At 57.5% G+C, this 21,682-nt stretch overlaps 1 protein-coding gene across 2 annotated transcripts in view; it reads left to right on the top strand.

The window, feature by feature from the left end:
• CYTH1 (cytohesin 1) overlaps positions 1–21,682 on the top strand; it is a 42,926-nt gene that overhangs the window by 3,108 nt on the left and 18,136 nt on the right. The window contains exon 1 of one of the 2 annotated variants that reach the window (XM_073311826.1): positions 14,562–14,711. The exons of the other annotated variant lie outside the window; for it this stretch is intronic. Within the exon in view, the coding sequence (XP_073167927.1) occupies positions 14,684–14,711 (28 nt within the window). The 5' untranslated portion in view covers positions 14,562–14,683. Of the gene's footprint in view, positions 1–14,561; positions 14,712–21,682 lie in introns of those variants that run through there. 2 annotated transcript variants of the gene reach the window in all.

Here is a 21,682-nt window from a genome sequence, read left to right as displayed (position 1 = left end):
GGAGCGTGGACTTCCCTAGTGAGTCACTGGGGCCTGGTGTTGATGTCACTGGGGCCTTGGGTGTGTTGGTGGGGTAGCGGTTCTCAGCTCCCTGTGTAGATTACTCTCTTGGTGGGAGTGGCTAGGTAACAAACAGCGCCTGTGTCTACACACCTGCTAGTGTTGCTTTTGTTCCTGACTCATTCAGGGAAATGGTTGCTGTGCGTGGAGGCTCAGGTGGTTTCTGCTGTAGTCCTGGATGCCTCGTCTGGTGAAAGCAGAATGGTGCTGGCCTAAGCCAAGTGCAGCTGCTTTCCCTCCAGAGTGCACTGGAAGTGCTGGATTAGGGCTGCGGTGGTAATCTCTTTCAGGCAAGTGGCAGGCTGCCCATCCCTGCTCTGAATGTTGTTAGGATCTGTGAATTCCAACCTGGGCAGCGTTGCTGCTTGCCATGTGCATGGAGAAGGACCCAGAGTTCTTGTTTGGCTGGTGCAGCTGCATGCAGAGGGAGGGACCTGGGCTACCGGTGACTATCAGCAGCTCTCAGGAGGCAGCTGATGGAAGAGCCCGGTGTTCGCAGGACAGTGCCACCCGTGCACCCCAAAACTCCTCCGGATGAGCTGCTGGCCCCTGGGATTCACGCACCCCAAGTGCCCCACTGGGACTGTGGAGGTGACCCCATCAGATGTGTTCCGGGTTCAGAAGCTCCGGATTCTTGCTCCGAGACTGTTCTTCCTCCCAGTCTATGGTGCCTGAGAGGTGGCTTAGAGGCTGAGGAATTCTGCCTTGATGCACCATCCCCGGTGGCATGTAATGACTTTTTGAGCATAGACTAGGCGGTGCCAGCAGGCTGTGGAGAGGAGCCTGCTCTGCCTGCCCTCTGTGGGCTGAGTAATGGACCAGTTCACTGCTCTGTAGCTTTTCTTTCTACCGATAGATCTGGGCAGAAGAAACTCAATCTGCCCTACAAAGCATCCTGCCCATTCCAGCAGCTATCGGGAACATGCTAAGCCAGGCAGGTCTGGGTGATCTGTATTGCAGCAAGGGGCAGAGAGTCCATGGCCTGGCTAGGGCATGCACACTATGTTCCAATCCTGGGACGTGGCAGGGCAGCAGGCGAGGTGTCCCCAGCACACTGCTGCTGTTATAGTGTGGCAGGCAAGGGGGTTCTTGGTCTTTCTCTCCATTATAATAAGTGAGGCTCAGTGGGTTTGTTCAGCAGCCAGTGGATTCAAAGTGAGCCTGCTGCCAACAGACAGGTGCCCTTGTGGGACTGCTGGGTGCTGTTCTGTGCCAGCTGCTGACACTGCTTAAGAAATGCTCCCTTTGTTTGCTTACAGGGAAGCTAACTATTCCAGGTTGTGCATGTGAGCTGTATCCTCTGCTAGGCCAGCTTGGGGGGTGAGCCAAGGCGTGTGGAAGGGTGCCACGTGCCCAGGGTTATAACCTCCAATCCACATGCAGTCTGCAGTGGAAGGAATTATCCAGGGAGGCTTGGAGTGTGCATCTCAGCAGGTTTGGTTACTTCCTGGTATTCCCACTCTGTGTGCTGTGCTGGGTTCTCGCAGGAGCCTCGGGGAGGGAAGGATGAGAAGACCGGAGAGATGGGGCTAAAATTAAGCTTTTCTCTGACTGTTTTTTTTTTTTTTTTGCTGTCACTTCAGACAGCATCCTCCAGGGAGCAGTCTCAGCAGCACGTGCCCTGCTCCCACCCAGACTATGTCTAGATTATCTGCATCATGTCCTGGGAACAGAGAGAGAGAAACTGCTGTTTGTGTTCATGAAACCAAGCCCACATCCTGTGCAGCTGCTGTTCACAATCCTTTGGTCTGTTACCCCACAAGTGGGCCCGGCTGGCTCGTGTTCGTGCCCCTCTCAGTTCCTTTTCTGTCATCTCAAAGTTGTGACACTGGCTGTCCCCTCTGCCCTAGCAGCTCTGGCTGGGACTGATGCTTCATGTTATGGTGGCTCTCAGAAGCTATCAGTGATGCTGAAACTGACTGGCTCTCTGGGCTTCTCCTTTCAAGCTGCTCTCAAAATAAACCAAGAAACCAGCCAAAATCTCTAGTTTTGACCATTGCCGACAGGGATCTATGATTTCAGACTGGAGGGATGTGACTAGACCTCCCTTCACGCTCACCTAGCTGTCCTTCTCCAGGGGCTCCCATGCTGACCTGCCTTTTGTGCTATGACTCCTCTGTCCCAATGCAGCCAACAGCATCTGAAGTTAGCTCTGAGCCTGGCTGTGTCTGACACAGCAGAACAGTAGGTTTTGGATTGTCTTGTCACCCAGATGATACAACCATAGCTTCCTGTCCCCTGGGCTGCAGGACTCCACTGCCTGCATCTTCCCTCGCTGCTCCGCCTGCCTTGCATTCAGCTGATGCTTCTGAACGCTGGCTGAATTTAAACTCCCAACCAATGCTCCTCAAACCCTTCCAGGGCAGGAGCTGGGCTGGAATTTCATAGTGTCTGTTGAGCTGAACTTCTTGCAGACAGCAGCTGCCAGACAGCACCCCTTTGCAGCTGATCTCCGCCACCTGCCATGCACAATGTGATCATGCTCTAGGCAAATACAGACCTGGGCCAGGTCGTGCAATTTTTTTGTTTTAAGTAAAAGGCGAAAGATTTATACAATCTGAAGAGAAACCAGGTAGTCCAATTTCCCAGCTCCTCCAGAACTATCGGAGCAAGAGGTGAGGTGGCTCTGAGACTCTGCCACGCAGCTTCTCTGGCTGCAGGCTCTGTCACTTCTAATCTATTGAACACTTTACATTGAATTCCCAGCTCTGCCAGGGCCTTCCTCGGTCTCTGCAGCTGGACCCCTTGTACTTTAATGTCTCTGGGGGGGGGGTCCAGGCCAGTACTTAATGGGCAATCTCCACGGTGCACCTCGGTGTTGAGGACAGGGGCTGGTGAGTCAGCTGGTGGCGATCTTCCTTGGGCGCTAGCACTCACCCCGTGGAGCTGGCGGCGCTGTGCGGCTCCAGGGGCTGGTCTGAAGAGATGTGAAACTGAGATCCTGACTCTGACCCTTGCGTGCTTACAGTGTGGCGAGAGGTTGCCAGGGGCCACAGACTTGGCAAAAACCCACCTGTAAAAATCCAGCCAGGTTGCTGACGGCCACGCTTTGCTGGTTGACCAAAGCGGCTGCTCCCAGATAATGATAGACCACTATCCTGGGATCTGTAGAAGTCCATTTTTCTTGAGAGCCAGGGTTGTCTTCCACAGCACCCGGGCCAAACTCCCGTGGGCTAATTCTGTTCTGCCTTCCTAAACTGCCCCTGCAGTTCCAGGCCAGTATGGTGCTGCTCTTCCTGTTTGAAATCCTTGTGCAGTGTAGCAGAGCTGCCACGTTGCACCCCAGAAGTGTCTGCATTTTGGTGATGCATGAGTAGATCCCCATGTGTTTACATTTTGGTTTAGTTTGGAAAGCACTTGGATCTCTTGGGACATTTTGTTCTCTCTAGGGCCCCTCAGCACAGGCACCGGCAAAGCAGTCAGTGTAGCTGGAGAGTACAGAGCCAGAGTTTTCTTGTGGCAGGTGACTGGGTTTTGTGTGGCCAGAGAGCTTGCAAATCCATCGCTAGCCTGGCCACCCACTATGGTAAGTGGCTCACCATTAGCTCTCTAGTCCACAGCTAGCCAGGGAGCCCAGCACCCTCGAGTTTTCTCTGCCGCCTGTGTCTGTCTCCAATGCGAGGCGGTTCCCAGCCTAACGCTGGGACATCATGGTCTGTCTCCTGTGCCAGCGGCCCTTTGTGCTGCTCAGGGAGCTAGTTAACACAGCAGGCTAGGTGCCAGGGCCCTTGCATTAACCCGGGCCCTCTGCTGTGGTGGAGACAGGCTGCACCTTTGCCTGGGGACACTTGTCACTAGGGCCCTCTTTTTCCTAAGGGACAGTGAAGGGCCCCTCTCTGGCCAGGCAGGGGTCTGTGTCCTGGCCCCTTGCGAATGGTGTGATTCTGCTGATGCTGTACTTCTGCCTCTCTGCACACGTGGTGTGTGACCTTCCCCCAGCTGCTTGCCTCAGCACAGAGCAAATCCCTGGGTCAGCAGCTGGTGGCATGGCTGTGTCTCTCTGGGACCATGTGGCTCTTTTCTCCTCCGCTGCACCGAGGGGGCTGCCCCATTGAAAGCGCTCCCCTTAGGGCACCAGCCCATGTTGGAGAGAGGTCAGAGAAGTGAATCACATTCACTCAAGGGCTCAGAGCTGAACCCCTGCAGTTTAGCTAGGCGATGGGGCTAACAGCGGGAGAAGGTCTGCAGGGGGTCCATGCCGGCTGTGAACACCACGGGCGGTGCCAGGTGTAAGTAACAAGGAACGTTGTTTTGCTGGCAGTTAATCGGGAAGTCTAGAGCTGTGGAGCGGCATCTCTCTGGCTTTAAATCTAACTAAATAATTGGGAGGAGAAGGAAATCAGGGCTGAGCACTGTGCCCTGCTGGGCTGGGGCATCAGAGAGTAGCCGACAGTGGGCGGAGGGGACTCAGAAGGGCTGTTCTGCTGGGTGCACTGACTTGTTGGCCAGGGCTGGCCCACGCCCCTCCCTCCGGCCTGTGGGTGCCAGGGCAGTGGACACTCCTGGCAGGGGATTGACCTGTAGTCCCACTGCACTCTGGGGTTACTGGCAGTTCGGGCTGTGGGGATGAAGGGATTTCTGTAAGTGGGGCTGATGCAGCCCTCTGGGGATGGGAGCGCAGGCCTGGGAGCAGGGTGGTGCTGCAGGAGCTGATGGAGAATAATTCAAAGGCACTTTCTGTGCTGGGAAGCCCTGTGGCTGGAGGACAGCAGGGATAGCAGCCCCACGCAGCTCCAATGTTCCCATCCCTCCTGGGCTCTCCCCTGCAACCATGTGGCTGTAACTCCGTGCCAGGGCGTACGGCAGCAGCATGAACGTCTGTTAGGGCCTCACCCCCAAGCCCCAGCCGTCACTTGCTGCTGGGAGCCCCCAGCAAGCCACTGAGCATCCTCTATAGCCAGCGATCTCGGGTGTGTTTAGCAAATATCCTGCGGCAGAGCTTAGAGGCCTGCACCAGCTTGGGTCCCGTGTGCAGCCTGTCAGCCCTACCCCAAAGAGCTGACCACATAGGACTCCAGGGGAATGGGACATGCTGGAGGGACAGGAGTGATGGAGAGTCAGGGTTGTGAGCAAAGGCTGCGGCACATGGGGCGGGCCGTGCAGCCAAGGTGCCACGTAGTGGAGCCAGAGCGTGCCCATCGGTACAGCTTGGTTCTCCTTCAGCTGGCTTAGCTCCATCTCTTCTTAGCTCAGGCTGTGCTTGTTCTAGTGAAACAGGAAAACTCACTCTGGCTCCTTCCCCGCTGCTGACGGGGGGTGAGCTGGGGCAGGGCGCACACTCAGGTTCCCTCCACAGGGCCTGCTGGCGTCTCCTTTCAGCAGTGCCGCTGTGGGGCCCTGCACAGGCCATTCCTAGCACTGAAGGGAGAGCAGGAGCCCAATCATCCCACTTACGAAGTGGCCAGTGGCAGCTCTTGCTAATTAGCATGGAGTCATTTGAACTTTCTTCTCTGGGTAGGGAGCCATGAGCAGCTCCGGCTCTTTACCCCCATGGGAGGTCATGCTGGCTGGGCCACCTCGGCATCCTGCAGGTTAAAGCCGTGGTGCCGGTGGGTGGCCAGAGTACTGTGTGAGCCTCACCCGTGTTTGTGGGCTTGCTAGAGATCCTGCCCAGCTTTCCGGGCGTGTGGAGAACTGCCGGTCAGTGCCAGGCCTGCTGCAATGCTGGGCCAGCAACCCCCTCCCTGCCCGGCAGAGCACCCTTCACCCAAGGGGAGGGGCTCACGGGGGTTGCAGGCATTTCTAATCCCAGCTGTTGAGCCCCTGAATTGTCCAAGCCCCACTCAAGTCTCAGCAGGGGCCTAGGGCTGTTCCCAGCCCATGGGGAGTTTGCCATTTTCTCTCTCCCCTTCCAGCCCTGAGCTTCTGGAACCCCAAATCCAGGAAACCCTGGCGTCTCCTCCCCTTATAAACCTGATCACACAGCCATAGCCCCCCGGTGCCCCAGCAATGCCCTGCGGAGCCGAGTCCTTCCCCAGGCCCGTGGCTGTCGCTGGCTGTGAGCACATCATGGGCCAGGCGTGACACAGCCAGACCCCTGGGATCTGGAGCAGCAGCACAGAGAGTTTTATTGGTTTAAATAAAACCTGCTGTGCACATGGGCGCCTACTGCTTCCTGTGAATTAAAGGGTTTTCTGCTTTCTTGCACTTCCAGTGTGTCATGGGGTCCTGTACTGGGGAAGCTGGAGGTCTTGGCTGCTGTCATCTGTGGGGTTTTGTTTGGGTTTGTGGGAGAAGTCCATTAGCTGTATGTTTCTTCTAATAAAATCAACCAGTGAAATAGCTGAGAGATAAATCCAGCCTGTAGGGTTCAGAGTTAACCACCTGCTGACCCCAGTGCGGTCAGCGCAAGCTTCGGGGATCTATTTTTTCAGACTCAGGCAGGCATCACAGCACAGGTTGTGTTTGGGTCACATCAGCAGGGTTTGTCTGGCCCCATCCCAGGGCCAGGCGTGTATCTTGTACAGTGGGTGCTCCCCGCTTTCTGGAGTGGGGTTTCATAGCACGGTTACGGGGGAATGCAGGACATTGCTGGGCCAGGCCCGCTGTGCCTGAGGCTGGAGCTGGGGTGAAGTTCACACCAGTTTTCTTCCCAAATGCCCCAGGCCAGGACCCTCGCTCAGAGAAACGTGGCCAGGTGGGTTGTGGGAAACAAGCTGGTGCCCAGTGCACAGGACACATCTTTGCCTTGGCTGAAGGAAGGAAGCTCAGGGTGTCTATTTGTGAGGTACAAACCTGTCCTGATTTCATATCAGCTGGAAGCTTCCCTGGCACACAGGGATGTTCCTACTGCAGCGGGATTTCCTCTGGCAGCTGACACTGGGCCTCGGGCAAGATACTGAGAGGACTGCGTGCGCTCTGTCACTGGCCCGAGTGTCGCGAGCACAACATGGCTTCTCCTGTGCCTGGCTCCTTCCTCAGCCTGAGCGTTTGCCCTTGAGTTGCTGGTGATGCTCAGGGTCGAGGCTCAGGCCTGTGGCAATGGCAGCGCTGGCCTCTGGGGAAATCAGAAGGTCAGGCGTGTAAGCCAGGGGGGCAGCATGCGGACCTCGCTGCCGCACTGCTCTTCCTGGGAACAGTCATTAACCTCTGTGCGTTTTCCCCACGTCTGCACAATCAAACTGCACCATTCGTCTCTTGCTGAGAGCTGCCCTGCAGGCCAAACTCCTGCCCCAAGTGCCCATGGGACCTCCTACCAGAGGTTCCCCCACAGCTGGTGCTCCTGCCCCACTTTCTGCAGGCATCTCCTACCTCCTTCCCTCTGATGTCTCCTCCAGGGAGCTCCTGGCTGCCCCTTCTGCTCCTGACTCTTCTAGCTGTGCTTCTGTGCAGTGGGCTCAGACCTCTCGGTTGCTTGGCAGATTCTGGGTGCAGTGGTAGCTCCAGGCCCTGGCCTTTGGTTCAGAGCTAGTTGCTTAGTGTCTTCTTGCTGCAGCAGCTGGTTAGTTCTGTGGGGTGGCGTCTCTCTGGGCTGCCTAGGCTGCCCTGTGATGCGCCCCAGCTCCCATGTCTGGAGGGGGAAACGCACCCGGCTTCATTGTTTCAGTCTCTTTGAGGCACGTGTGGAGCAGCAGCTGCAGGGGCCTGAGGGGCTCAGATGTGGGCGAGGGGGACAGGTGGCCAGGGCTGCAAGGTGCTGAGGGCTTAGGGCAAGAGGTGATGGGGAAGCAGGCAGCATCCATCCTTCCAGCTCTGCTGCTGCCCAGCCTTCCAGCGTGGGCTGAAGCTCCTAGGCCTGGCCTCTGTGGCTGGGTCCGAGCTGCCTCAGGACTCTCCCAACTATGCAGTGCATGGGCAGTTCAGCGCAGCTGTCCCAGGGCAAGGTGCTCACGAGCAGAGGATTTACATGGGGCATCACCCAGCCAGAGCCCCGGTCTCACTGGCGGGGAGGCGCGTGTGGGGCATCGGGGGTTCAGAGGGGCTGGGCAGACATTCTCCCTCCCTCTGCCCGTGCGAGATGCTCAAGCTGAGCCAGTGGGTCAGAGACATGGGGAGCATCCTCCTTCTGCTGCAGCTGGTGCACATCATGCTGGTGGCCGCCCTCGGCAGGGCTGGAGGGGAGCTAGCCACCCCCCACCTCCCATGCTCTCCCCACCTCCATCACTTCGGCTTGTGTGCCTTGTAGTTTTTTATGCACCTTCCCTTTATGCAGTGGTGGTTGCTATGCAACCACCGGGCTCACTGGATGCTTAAGGCTCTAATAATACAGAAGGCGAAAACTGACCTAGAAATCCCCCCGCTCCCCGGGGGCTGGAGCTGATAGGCTGGGGCAACTAAGGGGAAGTTCCCCAACTAACTGTCCTCTAAGTGGCTTTGAGCCCCCCCAGGAGCACCACCTGGGTTAGTTTTCGGGAGGGGAGCTGGGATTGGCTGGCCTCCTGCGTGGGCTTCATCAGCTGGGAGCTTCCCGTTGCTAGATCATCAGTTCCTCTTGCTAGAGCCAGACCGGGGAACCCTCTGTCTGTCTCCCTCCTACTCCCTGCTTGGAGAGTCCTCAGCGGGTGCAGAGCCAGGGCTCTGGTCCTCCCTCTTCTGGCCGGTGCTCTGCCTGGCGTGAAGTGGGCACCTGCTGGGCCAGCTGTTCCTGCCCAGTGGCATTGGAGTAACACGGCACTCAGTCCCCACGGCCCCTGCAGCATGGGGACGGTCAGCGAGCTTTGTGCCTCGAGTTTCCAAGCCTTCCTGTGCCCCTCTGCGATCGCCAAGGCAGGTATGCGCGTTACCTCCCCCCTCTCCCTGTGCAGGGTGCAGGCAGCTGGGAAGCAGGCAGGATCCCAGGCTCCCGGGAAGCCCGTATGGAGCTTGCTGCTCTGCGCCCTTGTGGCTCTCGCTGACCGTAGTGCAGAGAGCACTCACTTGCCCTTCGTGTGCTGCCGGCTCCTGACCTTTCCCTGGGAGCTCCGGGCAGGGCTGCTGTGGGTGCCCCATTAGGGTGCTGAGCCATCCCTGCCAGGAGGGCATGGGGTTGCCAGGGGGCTGGCATAGCGCCACCCTGTCACACGGGTGCTGTGTGCAGTGCCCAGGACAGTGACTCACTCGTGAGGAGGGTGCCAGGAGTCTGAGACTGCTGCAGCCCCTCAGAGGGTCTGGACGGGCCCAGGGTTTCTCCCAAGCCGCACTCGGCATGTGTGTGCAGCGGTGGCATGGCCAGTCCTTGCTGCAGTACCCTGGGGCCTCCTCTCAGGAAGGATCAGGCTGCTTCTCAGCCCCTGTGCGGGGGGTGAGGTTGCTCTGCTGTCGGGCGTGGGAGTGATCACGAGTGTCGGGAGTTGCTGGGTGAAGTGTCCTTGGCTAAACCACAGAAACCAAATGCAGTGCAGCACTGAGACTGCCTGTTTCCATTGCTCCTTCGCACGAAGCCTCTGGGGTGGCACGTGAAGGGAGTGCAGGCAACCCTAGGTCCCAGTTGCTGATGTCTCTGGATTCCTGGTCTTGTCGTGGAGTGAGGGGGGTGGGGAAGGGTTGTCACCCTAGGGACCCATAGGGCATTTGACAGTGTCTGGCATCAGCCGTATGGATGAGGGGTGGGGGACCGGGCTGTAAGAGTTGACACTGTGTGCAGAGCTCCCATCTACTGGGTGCTTTTGATACCAAGCAGCTTTCAGGTCTCTAGGCTGGCATTGAAGTACCAGCCGTACAGGAAATAGGCATGACAGGGTCCTGCTCCCTGCAGAGCGCCTCAGCCTGGCTCTGACCCGCTTCCAGCTGGGCCTGTATGGAACATCTTGGGGTCAGCTCGGCGCTGTGTGTAGGGGACATGGCGCCTGCGATGGTCCGTGCATCCCAGGACACTGACCGTGTGTGCCAGGGCAGGCCTGCCATGCAGCCTGGGCCCCATGCTGGTGTCTCGGTGCATAGGGCGTGCTCCTGAGGGGCCCACGGCCGTCATTCCCTTCTGCTGGTTCCCTAGGGCATAGCAGTAGCTGGTGAGAGTCCCTGGGCCCGTCGGGCACTGACCTGAGTGTGGCATGAGTTTGAGGAGCCATCCCTGGGCTGGCAGAGGGTGGTGGCAGGGACCAGCTGCTGGGGAGGACTGTGAAGAGGGGACCGGCTCTCTGTCCCCCTCGGAATGGCTGTGTCCCCGTGGGCCTGCAGCGTCCAGGGCAGGAAGAAAGAGTCAAGGGCACACCGGGCATCAGTCTGTGATTCCACGAGGGGCTGAGGAGGGAGCCAACTGCCCTGCTGCCGAGGGGCAGAGACTGCTCCCTGGGCACCACTGGCTGCTCTCCTGGGAGCGTTACTGGCGCAGAGTTGTCTGCAGAGGCTGGTTTACCATTTGGCTGGCCTGAAAGGGGCGCTCTGGCTGCTTGTCACTAGCTGGGAGCAATGGGTCTGCCCCACACCCCCTCGGCCCCCTGCCTCCACCCCTCTCCTGTGCCAGAACCAGACAGGTGGAGGCTGCTTGCCCCGTCGCCAGTGTCTTGCAGTTTGCAGAGGACAGGGTGAGAGGTTGTCAGGCAGGAGCAGGGAGGCAGGTACGTGCTGAGCACCTGCTGGGGGGAGCATGGCTGATGGGTGGGACCCACAGCTCCCTGCTATCCTATCCTCTGCTATCCCACCCCTGGGCTTTCCGCAGCTCTGCCGGTACCCCTCAGTCATCACCAAAGCTCACCTGTGTTGCCAGGCAGATGTGTGCTGTGCCTGGCCATGACGGGCTAGATCCCCTTCCCTTCTGGCAGGTGGGTACGGGGTCTCCAGGGAGTCGGCTGGTGTTTTAAGCCCGGGCATTTGGGGGAAGCTCCTGTGACTGTTTCCCCCATTGGTCGCTGCCAGGCTCCAGGTGACGGCTGCTGCCTGGGGAGGCCTGCTTGTCAATGGGCCTGACTGTGGTTTAGTGCAGGCGTTGGCCAGACCGAGCCCTGGAGGTGGGGGCCAGAGGGGACCCAGGGCAGGCATCCCGCGGCTGCACTGCCATTCCTGCAGTTTGGGGAGATGCAGCTCATGTGACAGCCCCTCTGCTCTGCCCCAGCGGGCAGAAGGGGGTTCTTGCTTGGAAGGAGCTGGGGAGCCTGCAGCCAGAGCGCTGCGTGAGCCAGTGACCATGGTAACAAGTCCTCTGCTCAGCCGGGAGGCTGCGGGCAAAGAGCTGCTGCTTCTCCTTGGCCTGGGCAGGGCTCGGGCTGCTGTGCAGTGGCTGTGGGTGAAGAGGCGTGAGGGTGACTGAGGCCTGGCTGCCCATGGCCGGGGGTTACGCTGCGTGGCAGCTGAGCAGCCTGGGCCAGCCTGGCTGCAGGAGGGACCCTGGCAGCATCCCTGGTGCTGCCTGCATCCGCAGGGGGCCTCTGGCTGCAGCCTGTGGGAATAGCTCGCTCTGATGTAACCTTGGGACGTGCAAGGCGTAGTGAAAACAGGATGTGGTGGCCCTGAGCCTGCAGTGCTGAGGCAGCAGGCAGGGGTGGGAGGCGGGGCAGGAAGTTCCTCGGCAGTGGCTGGGAGGCCTGAGTGCCCCTGAGCTGGGGAACAGCCAGTGGGCAGTGGGACTGCTGTGTCTAGTGCCCGGCCTTGGCACATAGCAGCAGCTAAATCCTCCCTTTGCCATGTCTGGTCTTGGCCACCGAGCCCCCCGTTCCTCCGCACCCTCCTTGCCCCATGGCACTCCGAGGCTGATGCAGGCAGGACTCCCCAGGTGTCTGGGAACTGGGAAGGCCCTGGAAGATCATAGAATCATAGAATATCAGGGTTGGAAGAGACCTCAGGAGGTCATCTAGTCCAACCCCCTGCTCAAAGCAGGACTGATCCCCAATTAAATCATCCCAGCCAGGACTTTGTTAAGCCTGACCTTAAAAATGTCTAAGGAAGGAGATTCCACCACCTCCCTAGGTAACGCATTCCAGTGTTTCACCACCCTCTTAGTGAAAAAGCTTTTCCTAATATCCAATCTAAACCTCCCCCACTGCAACTTGAGACCATTACTCCTCGTTCTGTCATCTGCTACCATTGAGAACAGTCTAGAGCCATCCTCTTTGGAACCCCCTTCCAGGTAGTTGAAAGCAGCTATCAAATCCCCCCTCATTCTTCTCTTCTGCAGGCTAAACAATCCCAGTTCCCTCAGCCTCTCCTCATAAGTCATGTGTTCCAGTCCCCTAATCATTTTTGTTGCCCTCCACTGGACTCTTTCCAATTTCTCCACATCCTTCTTGTAGCGTGGGGCCCAAAACTGGACACAGTACTCCAGATGAGGCCTCACCAATGTCGAATAGAGGGGAACGATCACGTCCCTCGATCTGCTCGCTATGCCCCTACTTCTACATCCCAAAATGCCATTGGCCTTCTTAGCAACAAGGATACACTGTTGACTCATATCCAGCTTCTCGTCCACTGTAACCCCAGGTCCTTTTCTGCAGCACTGCTGCCGAGCCATTCGGTCCCTAGTCTGTAGCGGTGCATGGGATTCTTCCGTCCTAAGTGCAGGACTCTGCACTTGTCCTTGTTGAACCTCATCAGATTTCTTTTGGACCAATCCTCCAATTTGTCTAGGTCCCTCTGTATCCTATCCCTACCCTCCAGCATATCTACCAGGGAAAGGAGGGGCCAAGCCCTGCTGCACTCCATCCTGTCAGCCACTCACAGGGTGTCATAGGTTGAGTTCTGCTTTCCCAACAAATGGCTCTCCCAAACCCTGTTGGCCCTGGTCAGTCCAGTCATGAGTTACCAAAAAGCAGGGCAGTGCTGTGCTTGGCTGGGGTCCTGCCCTGTGAGCTGGGTTCGCCTTCTACAGTATGTGTACGGAGTGCCACCATTCTGCCAAGCTGCCCTGAGCCCCCTAATGTCCATGGCCGGGGACAGATGGGATGGTGGTGAGCTCCCCCCAGGGCCCGTGCGGCTGGCCATGGGTAGAGACTCGCAGCATAGGTGGGTTTTGCTGGTGTGCTGGCGGGCCCAGCCCTATGATGGGTTTGCTCCCTGTAACCCAGCAACATGCTGCGGACCTGGCTGCCATGAGACATGCCAAACCCTGGTGCTCAGCAGGGTTTGGGAAAGCAAGGACACAGCTGGGTGATGACATCCCCAGTACAATCAATAACATTTAAAATAACCAGGCCTGTGGGCCAGGACAAACCCTCCTGCTTCAGGACGTGGGCCAGCCTCTGAGAGAGCGTGGGAAGAACTGTCCCTGGAGCAGGTCACCCCGTGCCTGCCTCCTGGAGGGCTTCTGCTTGCTGGGGGCTAGAGGGGCCCTGGGCTGACCCAGGCTGGCAGCGCCGATGTTCCTGTGTAACCAGCAGAGGGCAGCACAGGCCAAGGTGGGGCCCTGTGACTGGCGTGTCCCTCCCACTGGGGGGGCAGGATTTGTCCTCTTGCTCTGAGGTCTGGGCACAGGTGGCTCTCTGTGTCCCTGGGGGGGAGGGGGGCGGGGCATGGGCAGGAGCCAGCAATGCTACTTAGGGATGCAGCCAGTTAGTGTCTAGCAGGTCCTGCAGGTATCGGCCTGGGCCTTGTCGGTTAATGAGCTGGGGAAGGGGAGGAGAGCCAGCAATGCTAATGGGAGGGTCTGCCAGCACCCAGGGAGCAGCAGGACGACAGGGGGGCAGGAGGAGATGTAGGGAGAGGGGCTGGCAGGTGAGGTGTTGGAACAGTCACTGGAGGGAGTGCAGTGCCTGGGGCCAGCGAGCAAGACCTGGCCCCGAAGGAGATCCGGCTGCGTGTGCAGAGGCCTGATGTCCCAGAGCAGGGAGACATCAGTCCCCTCTGCAGACCCAACTCACCAGGATGCTGCACTCCCCTGTGAGCCCCTCCTCACTCGGGAGATGCAGGGAGAGGGGCTCTGAAAGGGCCTGGCGAGTGCCCAGAGGAGCAGCAGTGACCTGCCAGGGCTATGGCTAAGAGCTGAACTGGGGGAGGGGGAACCCCAAGGCAGTGGGCAGGCTGGGGAAGCCCATGGGGGAGGGGATCTGTGCCAAGGTTGGCCTCAAGCCAGGTCTCTCGCAGGCCTGGGGCTTGGCTGCTGTTATCCACAGTGTTCTGCATCTGAGGGTCTGAGCTGCAGGTATCCTCAGGGCCCGTCTGAGGGGACACGGCTGTTGGACACTTCGAAATCTCTCATGTCCCAGCAGTGTCCTTGGCACCCCTAGGTCCAAAACTGTCCCCCTCCCTATCCCTCGGGTCTGCTGAGCCCCCCAGGCAGGTTTGGATTTCCCATCCTCCAGAGATGTAGGCTGAAGCCCTGGACCCAGCTGTCTGGGGCGAGTAAAGCTGTTGTTGCCTAGGGCCCATGTAGCAGGGCAGAGCCTTTGCCCCAGACCCTGGGGTAGGAAAGCCCAGGGTGGCCATGGCAGGGCAGGAATGGTGTGCTCAGGCCCAGCCCAGGGTCTGGGGCAGATGCTGTGGGGCGGGTTGCATGTCTTGGGGCAGTGCCTGGGCCGGGATTCTGGCTTGGAGCACGGCGTGCTGAGCTGGGGATGGCTGGGAGCAGAGGGGTTAATGGCTGCTGACGGCAGGAACAGGGTGTTGGTACTGTAGCTCCGGCTGACGCCCGTCCGGCTGACAACTCACTGGCTCAGAGCGGCTGTGAGTCACTCCGGGAAGTGCAGTGAGCGGCAGGTGTCCCACCCTGCCTGGCCTGACGGAGCTAGCTAGTGCGGGAGCCGAGGACAGGCCAGGCCCTGCAGGAGCACTGGCCAGGATGGTCCTCAGGACAGAGGAGGGGAGTGGTGAGTGGGCAGGGTGGGGGTGGCTTGCTTTATGTTCTTGGGGGGGGGGTCTCTGTGGCCCCCCCATATGGCTTTGTGACTCGAAGAGGGGCTTGGGGAACATCCGGGCCCCACTTCTCTGAGTGGTGGTAATGGGTGGGCTGTTGGGGAGGTGAGGGGGGCACTCCTGGGTCCCTCCTCTCCAGGGATTTCTGCTCCTGCCCTAAAACGCATGCTGGGCCTGAGTCCAGCCCTCCCCGTATGCCCGTTGTCAGTGCTGTACGGTGCCTGGCTGGCACTGCCCAAAGCACCCAGGAGGTCAGCTCCGCCCATGTCCTGGGTGCTAAGGAAGTATTGGTCCTACCTCTCTCCTATGTTGGAGATTGGAAGAGCACAGAGACCCTGACTGGGCCATCCAAGCCCTGCCGCAACCCCCTCACCACATCAGCTCCTGTGGACTGTGCTCTCCCCTGCCCCAGAGGGTAGCTCCATGGGGTGCTGCCTGCCCCCGTAGTAAACACTCTGACCCATGGGCTCACAGAGGCTCTACATGGGCATCCCAGTGGCTGTTCGTGGTTCGCTGGCCAAGGCAGCGCATGGGCAGCTTGTCAGGAGCTGAGTCTCTGCTCTCCTGCCCAGCGAAGGGTTATGGGTGCTGCGCCCTGGGAGAAGGCGTCTCTGGGTCCCTCCCAGCTGCAGGCTTCAGTGCGTCTCCAGGTCATGCTGCTGCTTGCCCCAAAGCGCCCAGCACCCTCCCAGCAGCTTGGAAGAACTGCGAGTGGAGCAGACAAGTCCCACGGGCCCTCCTTCCCAAGCTGTTGGGGAGGGGCTGGGGCTTGGCCTCTGCTGTCTGCAAGTTCCCCTCCCAGGCCCCCTTCACCCTGAATCTTGGGGGGATGGGTCCCTTTGAAAGAGTGCCCATCAGGATCTGCCAGGGTGCAGAGCAGAGGGTGGGAGTCTGGGGTGGCCACAAATCTCAGAGCTTCCAGCAGAGTTCTTGGCTGCTGATGAGCTCAGCTGCCCCCCCCCCCACCGATGCGTTATGCAGAGAGACTGGCAAACCCTGTTCAGTGATAGCAGGACCTTGTGCCGAACCAGCAATGCCCAGCTCTGCCAATGCCCCTTAACTCTGACCCCAGCCCTGACTAACCTGGCCCTGAGCCTCTCGGCTCTCCCCAGGCCCCTTAACTCTGACCCCAAGCCCTGGCTATCCCAACCCTGAGCCTCTCACTCTGCCCATGCCCCTTAACTCTGACCCCAGCCCCTGGCTATTCCAGTCTTAGCCTCCACTCTGCTCCCTTGAACACTTGAACCCTGGTCTCAAGGAATAAAGTGGGGGTTCTCCTGTTGAACATATGTGGGTGGGGGTGGGGAGCAGGGCTGTGTGCTGGCATTCTATAGGGTGGCACGTGAGCTGGGCAGGGCAGTGAGATCTTGTGCATGTTTCTGGAGGCTGAATCCCGTGGAATTGTGCCAGGACTGGGGCACTGTGGGCTCAGTCCCTCTGGGAGGGATTCTTACTGGCTGCTGCACTGCCCCTGTTCCTAACACAGCTGTGCCCTGAGCCTGCAGTATGGGGCCAGTGATACTGCCTGACACAGCTCTGCAGGAGAGGGGGTCTCCTTCAGCCTGGGTGTGTCAGGAGGAGGGGGCACTGCTCTGGCTTGGGGCCCAGCATGGGGAAATGCCCCCACTAGCCCTGTGGGGCTGGTTCAGATAGCTCCCTCTGCTCAAAGCTGGGCTCAGGTTTGTGCAGAATCGCTGCAGCACCTGTCCATGTCTCGGCCAATGTCAAAGGGAAGAGCCAGCCCCTGGCTCCTCCCCAGCACCAGCACCGCTTGCCTCCTTGGGTGGGCGGCTTTAGCAGTGGTCCTCTCCAGGAGGAAAGCCCAGCCCCGCAGATTGGCCCACTCCTAAGGGTGGGAGGAGAACAGGGCCAGGCCGTTGATGGAGGCAGTGGGATTGCTCTAGGCCCAGGAGTGGGCTGACTCCGTCACTACAGGCGTGTTCCCTTGCTCTTGGCATTGCATGGGGACGGGGCCAACCCCGAATACCCCCCTCCCCGCCCCAGCTACTCCACACTCACCCTGCCGCTGCCAGCCAAGTCCTGCTCCTTAGCCTGGCGCAGCCGCTGGAGTCTGTCCTGACCCGAGCCATGGCCTGGCAGGGAGCAGTGGCCATTGCTGCAGCAGGCCTGGCCTGACTCGGCGGCCTGTGGCTGGGTCCACTGGGAATGGCGAGCTGCTGCAGTACCCTGAGACTCAGGGCCAGCTACCCTTCCCTGGCATGGGGCCCTGGCCCAGGCCAAGCTGCCCCATTGGGTGGCACCTGGACTGAGTCACTGTCTCTGCTGAAACGTGGGCTCTGGCCTGGCCAAATGGCGGCTCCCATGGGAGGGGTGGGTGTTGAGGCAATGAAGCCCCTCCCCCGCAATTGTTATGGGGCTTCCCCACCTGTCCCCACAGACTGCTGGGAGCTGGAGTTCTAGACCCGAGCTTCTCGTTGTGGCTGGGCAAATTGAGGGGGGACCCAGCTAGGACTCTGGAGTCCTTGTGCAGTCGATACTGTCCAGGTTGGGATAAGGTCCCATGTAGCCTCGGCAGGTTGATGTCCTGTCTGGGAAGGGGTGGGTCTGCCCTGGGAAAGGGGGAGCATTCAGCTGTATGGTGGTAAATGACCCCCTCCATCTCTCCGTGCCCAGGAGGGCTGGTGTGGCCACGTCTCCCCCGGGCTTCCCTTTTCCTCTGAACTCGCAGACGGGATGAGCCTGTAACTGACTCACTCTTGAGAGTCGCCTCCACTCAGGACACAGGACGATGGGTGCAGGCTCCATGGGGGAGCTGCCAGCCCTGTGCAAACAGGCCGCCCCGCTGTGCAGACACCTGGGACTCCAGGCCGGGGGAGGGTTCCACGAATGGGTTAGGCCCCTGTCATAAATATAAAGGGAAAGGTAAACACCTTTAAAATCCCTCCTGGACAGAGGATGTCAAGGTTCCTTCCCCACTCTGAACTCTAGGGTACAGATGTGGGGACCTGTATGTAAAACCTTCTAAGCTTACTTTTACCAGCTTAGGTTAAAACTTCCCCAAGGTACAAACTATTTTACCCTTTGCCCTTCCACTGCCACCACCAAACGTTTATCTGGGTTTATTTATTAGGAAAACGTTGTTTGGAAACGTCTTTCCCCCAAAAATCCTCCCAACCCTTGCACCCCACTTCCTGGGGAAGGTTTGGTAAAAATCCTCACCAATTTGCATAGGTGACCACAGACCCAAACCCTTGGATTTTAAGAACAATGAAAAAGCATTCAGTTTCTGAAAAGAAGGATTTTAATAGCAGTAAAAAAGGATCACCTCTGTAAAATCAGGATGGTAAATACCTTACAGGGTCATTAGATTCAAAACATAGAGAATCCCTCGAGGCAAAACCTTAAGTTACAAAAAGACACAAAAACAGGAATATACATTCCATTCAGCACAACTTATTTTATCAGCCATTTAGACAAAACAGAATCTAACGCATATCTAACTAGATTGCTTACTAACTCTTTACAGGAGTTCTGACCTGCATTCCTGCTCTGGTCCCGGCAAAGCATCACACAGACAGAGAAAACCTTTGTTTCTCTCCCCTACCCCCTGTCCCGCCCCAGTTTTGAAAGTATCTTGTCTCCTCATTGGCCATTTTGGTCAGGTGCCAGCGAGGTTATCTTAGCTTCTTAAACCTTTATAGGTGAAAGGGTTTTTCTCTGGCCAGGAGGGATTTAAAGGTGTTTACCCTTCCCTTTATATTTATGACAGCCCCCTCTTCTCTATCCTGCATCTGTCTGTGTTTGCCTCCACCTTCCCTGTTGCTGACACCGGCAGGTCTGTGTCACAAGCCTGTTTACCATCTGCAGCAGCACGGCTGTCTGCAGGCTCAGCTCCCGCTGCCCAGCCTGACGGGGGCCCCAGAGCCCAGCCATTCTAGGGCAGGCGGGCACCTGCCCCAACCCCATAGGCTGGGACGAGCTGGCAGCAGAGGTCTCGTGGTGCCCAACACTCCTTCCCGCCTGTTGTACCTGGGCCCCTTTCGCCTGGCAGTGCCCCTGCCCAGGCCTGCTGTGTGTGCTATCGCCTTTTCAGGGTGGCAGGGACGGTCTCCCTGGCAGCGCCTGGGCAGCAGCATGCTGGCAGTGCTTGGGCTGTGCCGGGGATTCCTCTGTGCCTGCTCTCCCAGCCACCTTGCCCTCCAAGTACCGGATGTGTGAGTGGTGTGAATTTCCATCCCGCCCCAAAGGCTCCATGCCGCTGGCTGGGCCTGGGTGCTCGGTGGGCTAGCAACAAGCTGGAGTTGTCCTAGGCTGCGTTCTGTGCCCTCCCCGCCCCCGTGCACCACTCCAAGTGTGAGTGGAACTGCAAAGCGACACAAGGAGTCGTGAGCACTAGGAGACTGTCAGTGCTGGCTGGTGGGAGCCAAGGGGCGGGGGAGACCCACTTTCTGATAAGGTGCTAAGCATTGGGCAGGGCGGCTTTGAGAATTGAGGTGAGGCAGGACGGTTGTGTGGCTACAGCCAAGCTCCTGTGCCTGGCCCTTGACATAACGACATTGCTGAGCCCTGGGGGACTGGCCAAATCAGTGGAGCACGAGTGTACTGTGTTCTTGGGAATTCTTTGACACCCGTCACCATGGTATCTGAGTGCCTTGCGCGTAAAGTGGGTACGCAGTCAGTTGTGCTTTCTGCAGATTCTCTCTCGTCCCTCTTCGGGGGAGGAGCTTTGTTTTGGAGCGTTTGCTTTGAATGGTATTTCCTTTGTTTGGGATTTCGGGGTGCCAGGGGGTGTCCGTGTTACTGTTGAGTGGGAAGTTGTGGCTGTAACCTGCAGGAAGGGCCGATTGGGTCTGTAGCTGAGCTACTAAGTTACTGCATGCATCCGATGAAGTGAGCTGTAGCTCACGAAAGCTCATGCTCAAATAAATTGGTTAGTCTCTAAGGTGCCACAAGTCCTCCTGTTCTTTTTGCGAATACAGACTAACACTTCTGTTACTCTGAAACCTGTGACCACACTGTGATCACGTTCAGCATCCTGGGGGGGGGGGGGGGGGTCCAGTGATGCCAACTCAGGTGACGTTATTGCAAGTCTCATGGTGTCTGGTGGTCTCAAAGCTCCAGTTCCAGCTCTGTGATTAGGTGAGAGCCTCTGCTTTATTTTAGGTCAATGTTTCTAGCTGGTTGTGGAGAGAAGCTTGAAAGCATGACGTAAGTGCGCCCAGAAACCTCAGACCATGAGGCAGAGAACTGCCCCGTTTTTAAAAAATGCTGCATGCTTTTTAAGACAGACTCCTAACTTTGAGGGCCTGCTTGGGGAATTTTGCATACATGTCTGGGGCTGGTCATGCTCGGAATCGATCCAGTCAAATCTGGAGGTCATCTGGCACTGACCTTTAGAAGGGGGAGTTCCAGGAAAGGGGAAGCTAGTCAAAAAGGCCCCATCATCAGAAGTGAGAAAATTTCCATGCTGAGCCTGGAGAGGAGAAGTGACTGGAGCTGCCCGCGTGGTGCATCCGGAGCAAAGCACCAGGCTTAAGTGGCACGGGACAGGAGAGTACTGCAGTCAAAGGGGGCTGGTCCTTCAGAAAGCAGAAGTCCAGTCCTAGAGCATTAGAAAGCCCCCTAAGCCATGATGGAGAACATCCAATAGAAATTAGGACCGCGAAGAAGGATTTGAGAGTAAACTGTAAAAGGCAGAAGAACAAAAAATTCTTTAAATATGTCAGCAGCAGAAAGCCTGCAGGAAGCTTGATGAGTCTGCTGGATTGCCAGGGACTAAAGGGAGGAGGGGAAGGACATTGCAGAGACGCTTAGTGATTTCTTTGTATTGGTCTTCATCATAGAGGATGCTGGGGAGAGAGACCTGCTCTTCTCTGGTGATCTGGGCGGGGCTGTCTTTGTGTTGTTTGTACTGTGCCTAGCACTTCAGGTCCTGGTCTGTGACCGGTGCCTCTGGGCATACCACAGTATAAATAATAATAATTAATAAAGAGGCATTGTTAAAGACAGAGATGACAAAAGAGGAGGTGCTACTAACAGGTAGGCAATGTCATTAAAATTAGCAGCTATTCTACAGAAAGAATTGGATGACTTTGAGGCCTGAAGTAATCGAAATGGGATGAAATTTAATAGTTTTATTAAGATGTTGAAGTAAAAAGAAAACGGTACAGAGTTTAAGCAGAGAAGTTTCTGGTTATCAGGGAATAAGGTACAGATTATCAAGGGGTGCGAAATTCGGTTTAGGAACAGGTGGCGTAAAGAATACATAATCTGCAATCTCCCTGATTGGGGGTAAAAGTTTAATGGGTCAAAGTACAGACATTGAGATATGGGGGTATGTTGTCCATATAATGGCTATGTACTTAGCAGAAATTCTTATTGGTCTCTGTGCCAGGGGCTCATTAGTTGATAATGACAGGAGGCAAAAGACCTGGGTGTGCTGATTGATCACAGGAGACCCATGAGCTGCCGATGTCCTGCGGCTGTGAGAAAGGTAAATGCGATCCTAGGATGTATGAGGCACGGTATTTCCAGTACAGACAGGGGAATACTAATGCCATTGTACAAGGCACTAGCAAGTTCTCACCTGCAAAACTGTGTGCACTTCTGGTCCCCCCACTTCCAGAAAGCTGAATTCAGAGTGGAGCAGGTGCAGAGAAGGGCTGCTAGGATGATCGGGGCAGTGGAGAGCTGAGCTGACCAGAGGAGACTAACGGAGCTTGGCTTGTTCAGCCTAGCAAAGGGAAGGCTCGGAGGGGATCAGATTGCTCTCTATAAACACGTTGGGGGTAAACCCCAGGGAGGGCGAGGAGTTATTGACGCTAAAGGACAATGCTGGCACCAGAACAAATGGGGACAAATTGTCCAGGAATACGTTTAGGCTGGAAAGTAGAAGACGGTTTCTAGCTGTTAGAGGAGGGAGGTTCTGGAACAGCCTCCTAATAGCAGTACTGGGGGCAAGCAG

The sequence above is a fragment of the Lepidochelys kempii genome, chromosome 14 (assembly GCF_965140265.1).
Source record: "Lepidochelys kempii isolate rLepKem1 chromosome 14, rLepKem1.hap2, whole genome shotgun sequence".
Classification (NCBI taxonomy): domain Eukaryota; kingdom Metazoa; phylum Chordata; order Testudines; family Cheloniidae; genus Lepidochelys; species Lepidochelys kempii.
This window is presented reverse-complemented; position numbering and strand designations above follow the sequence as displayed.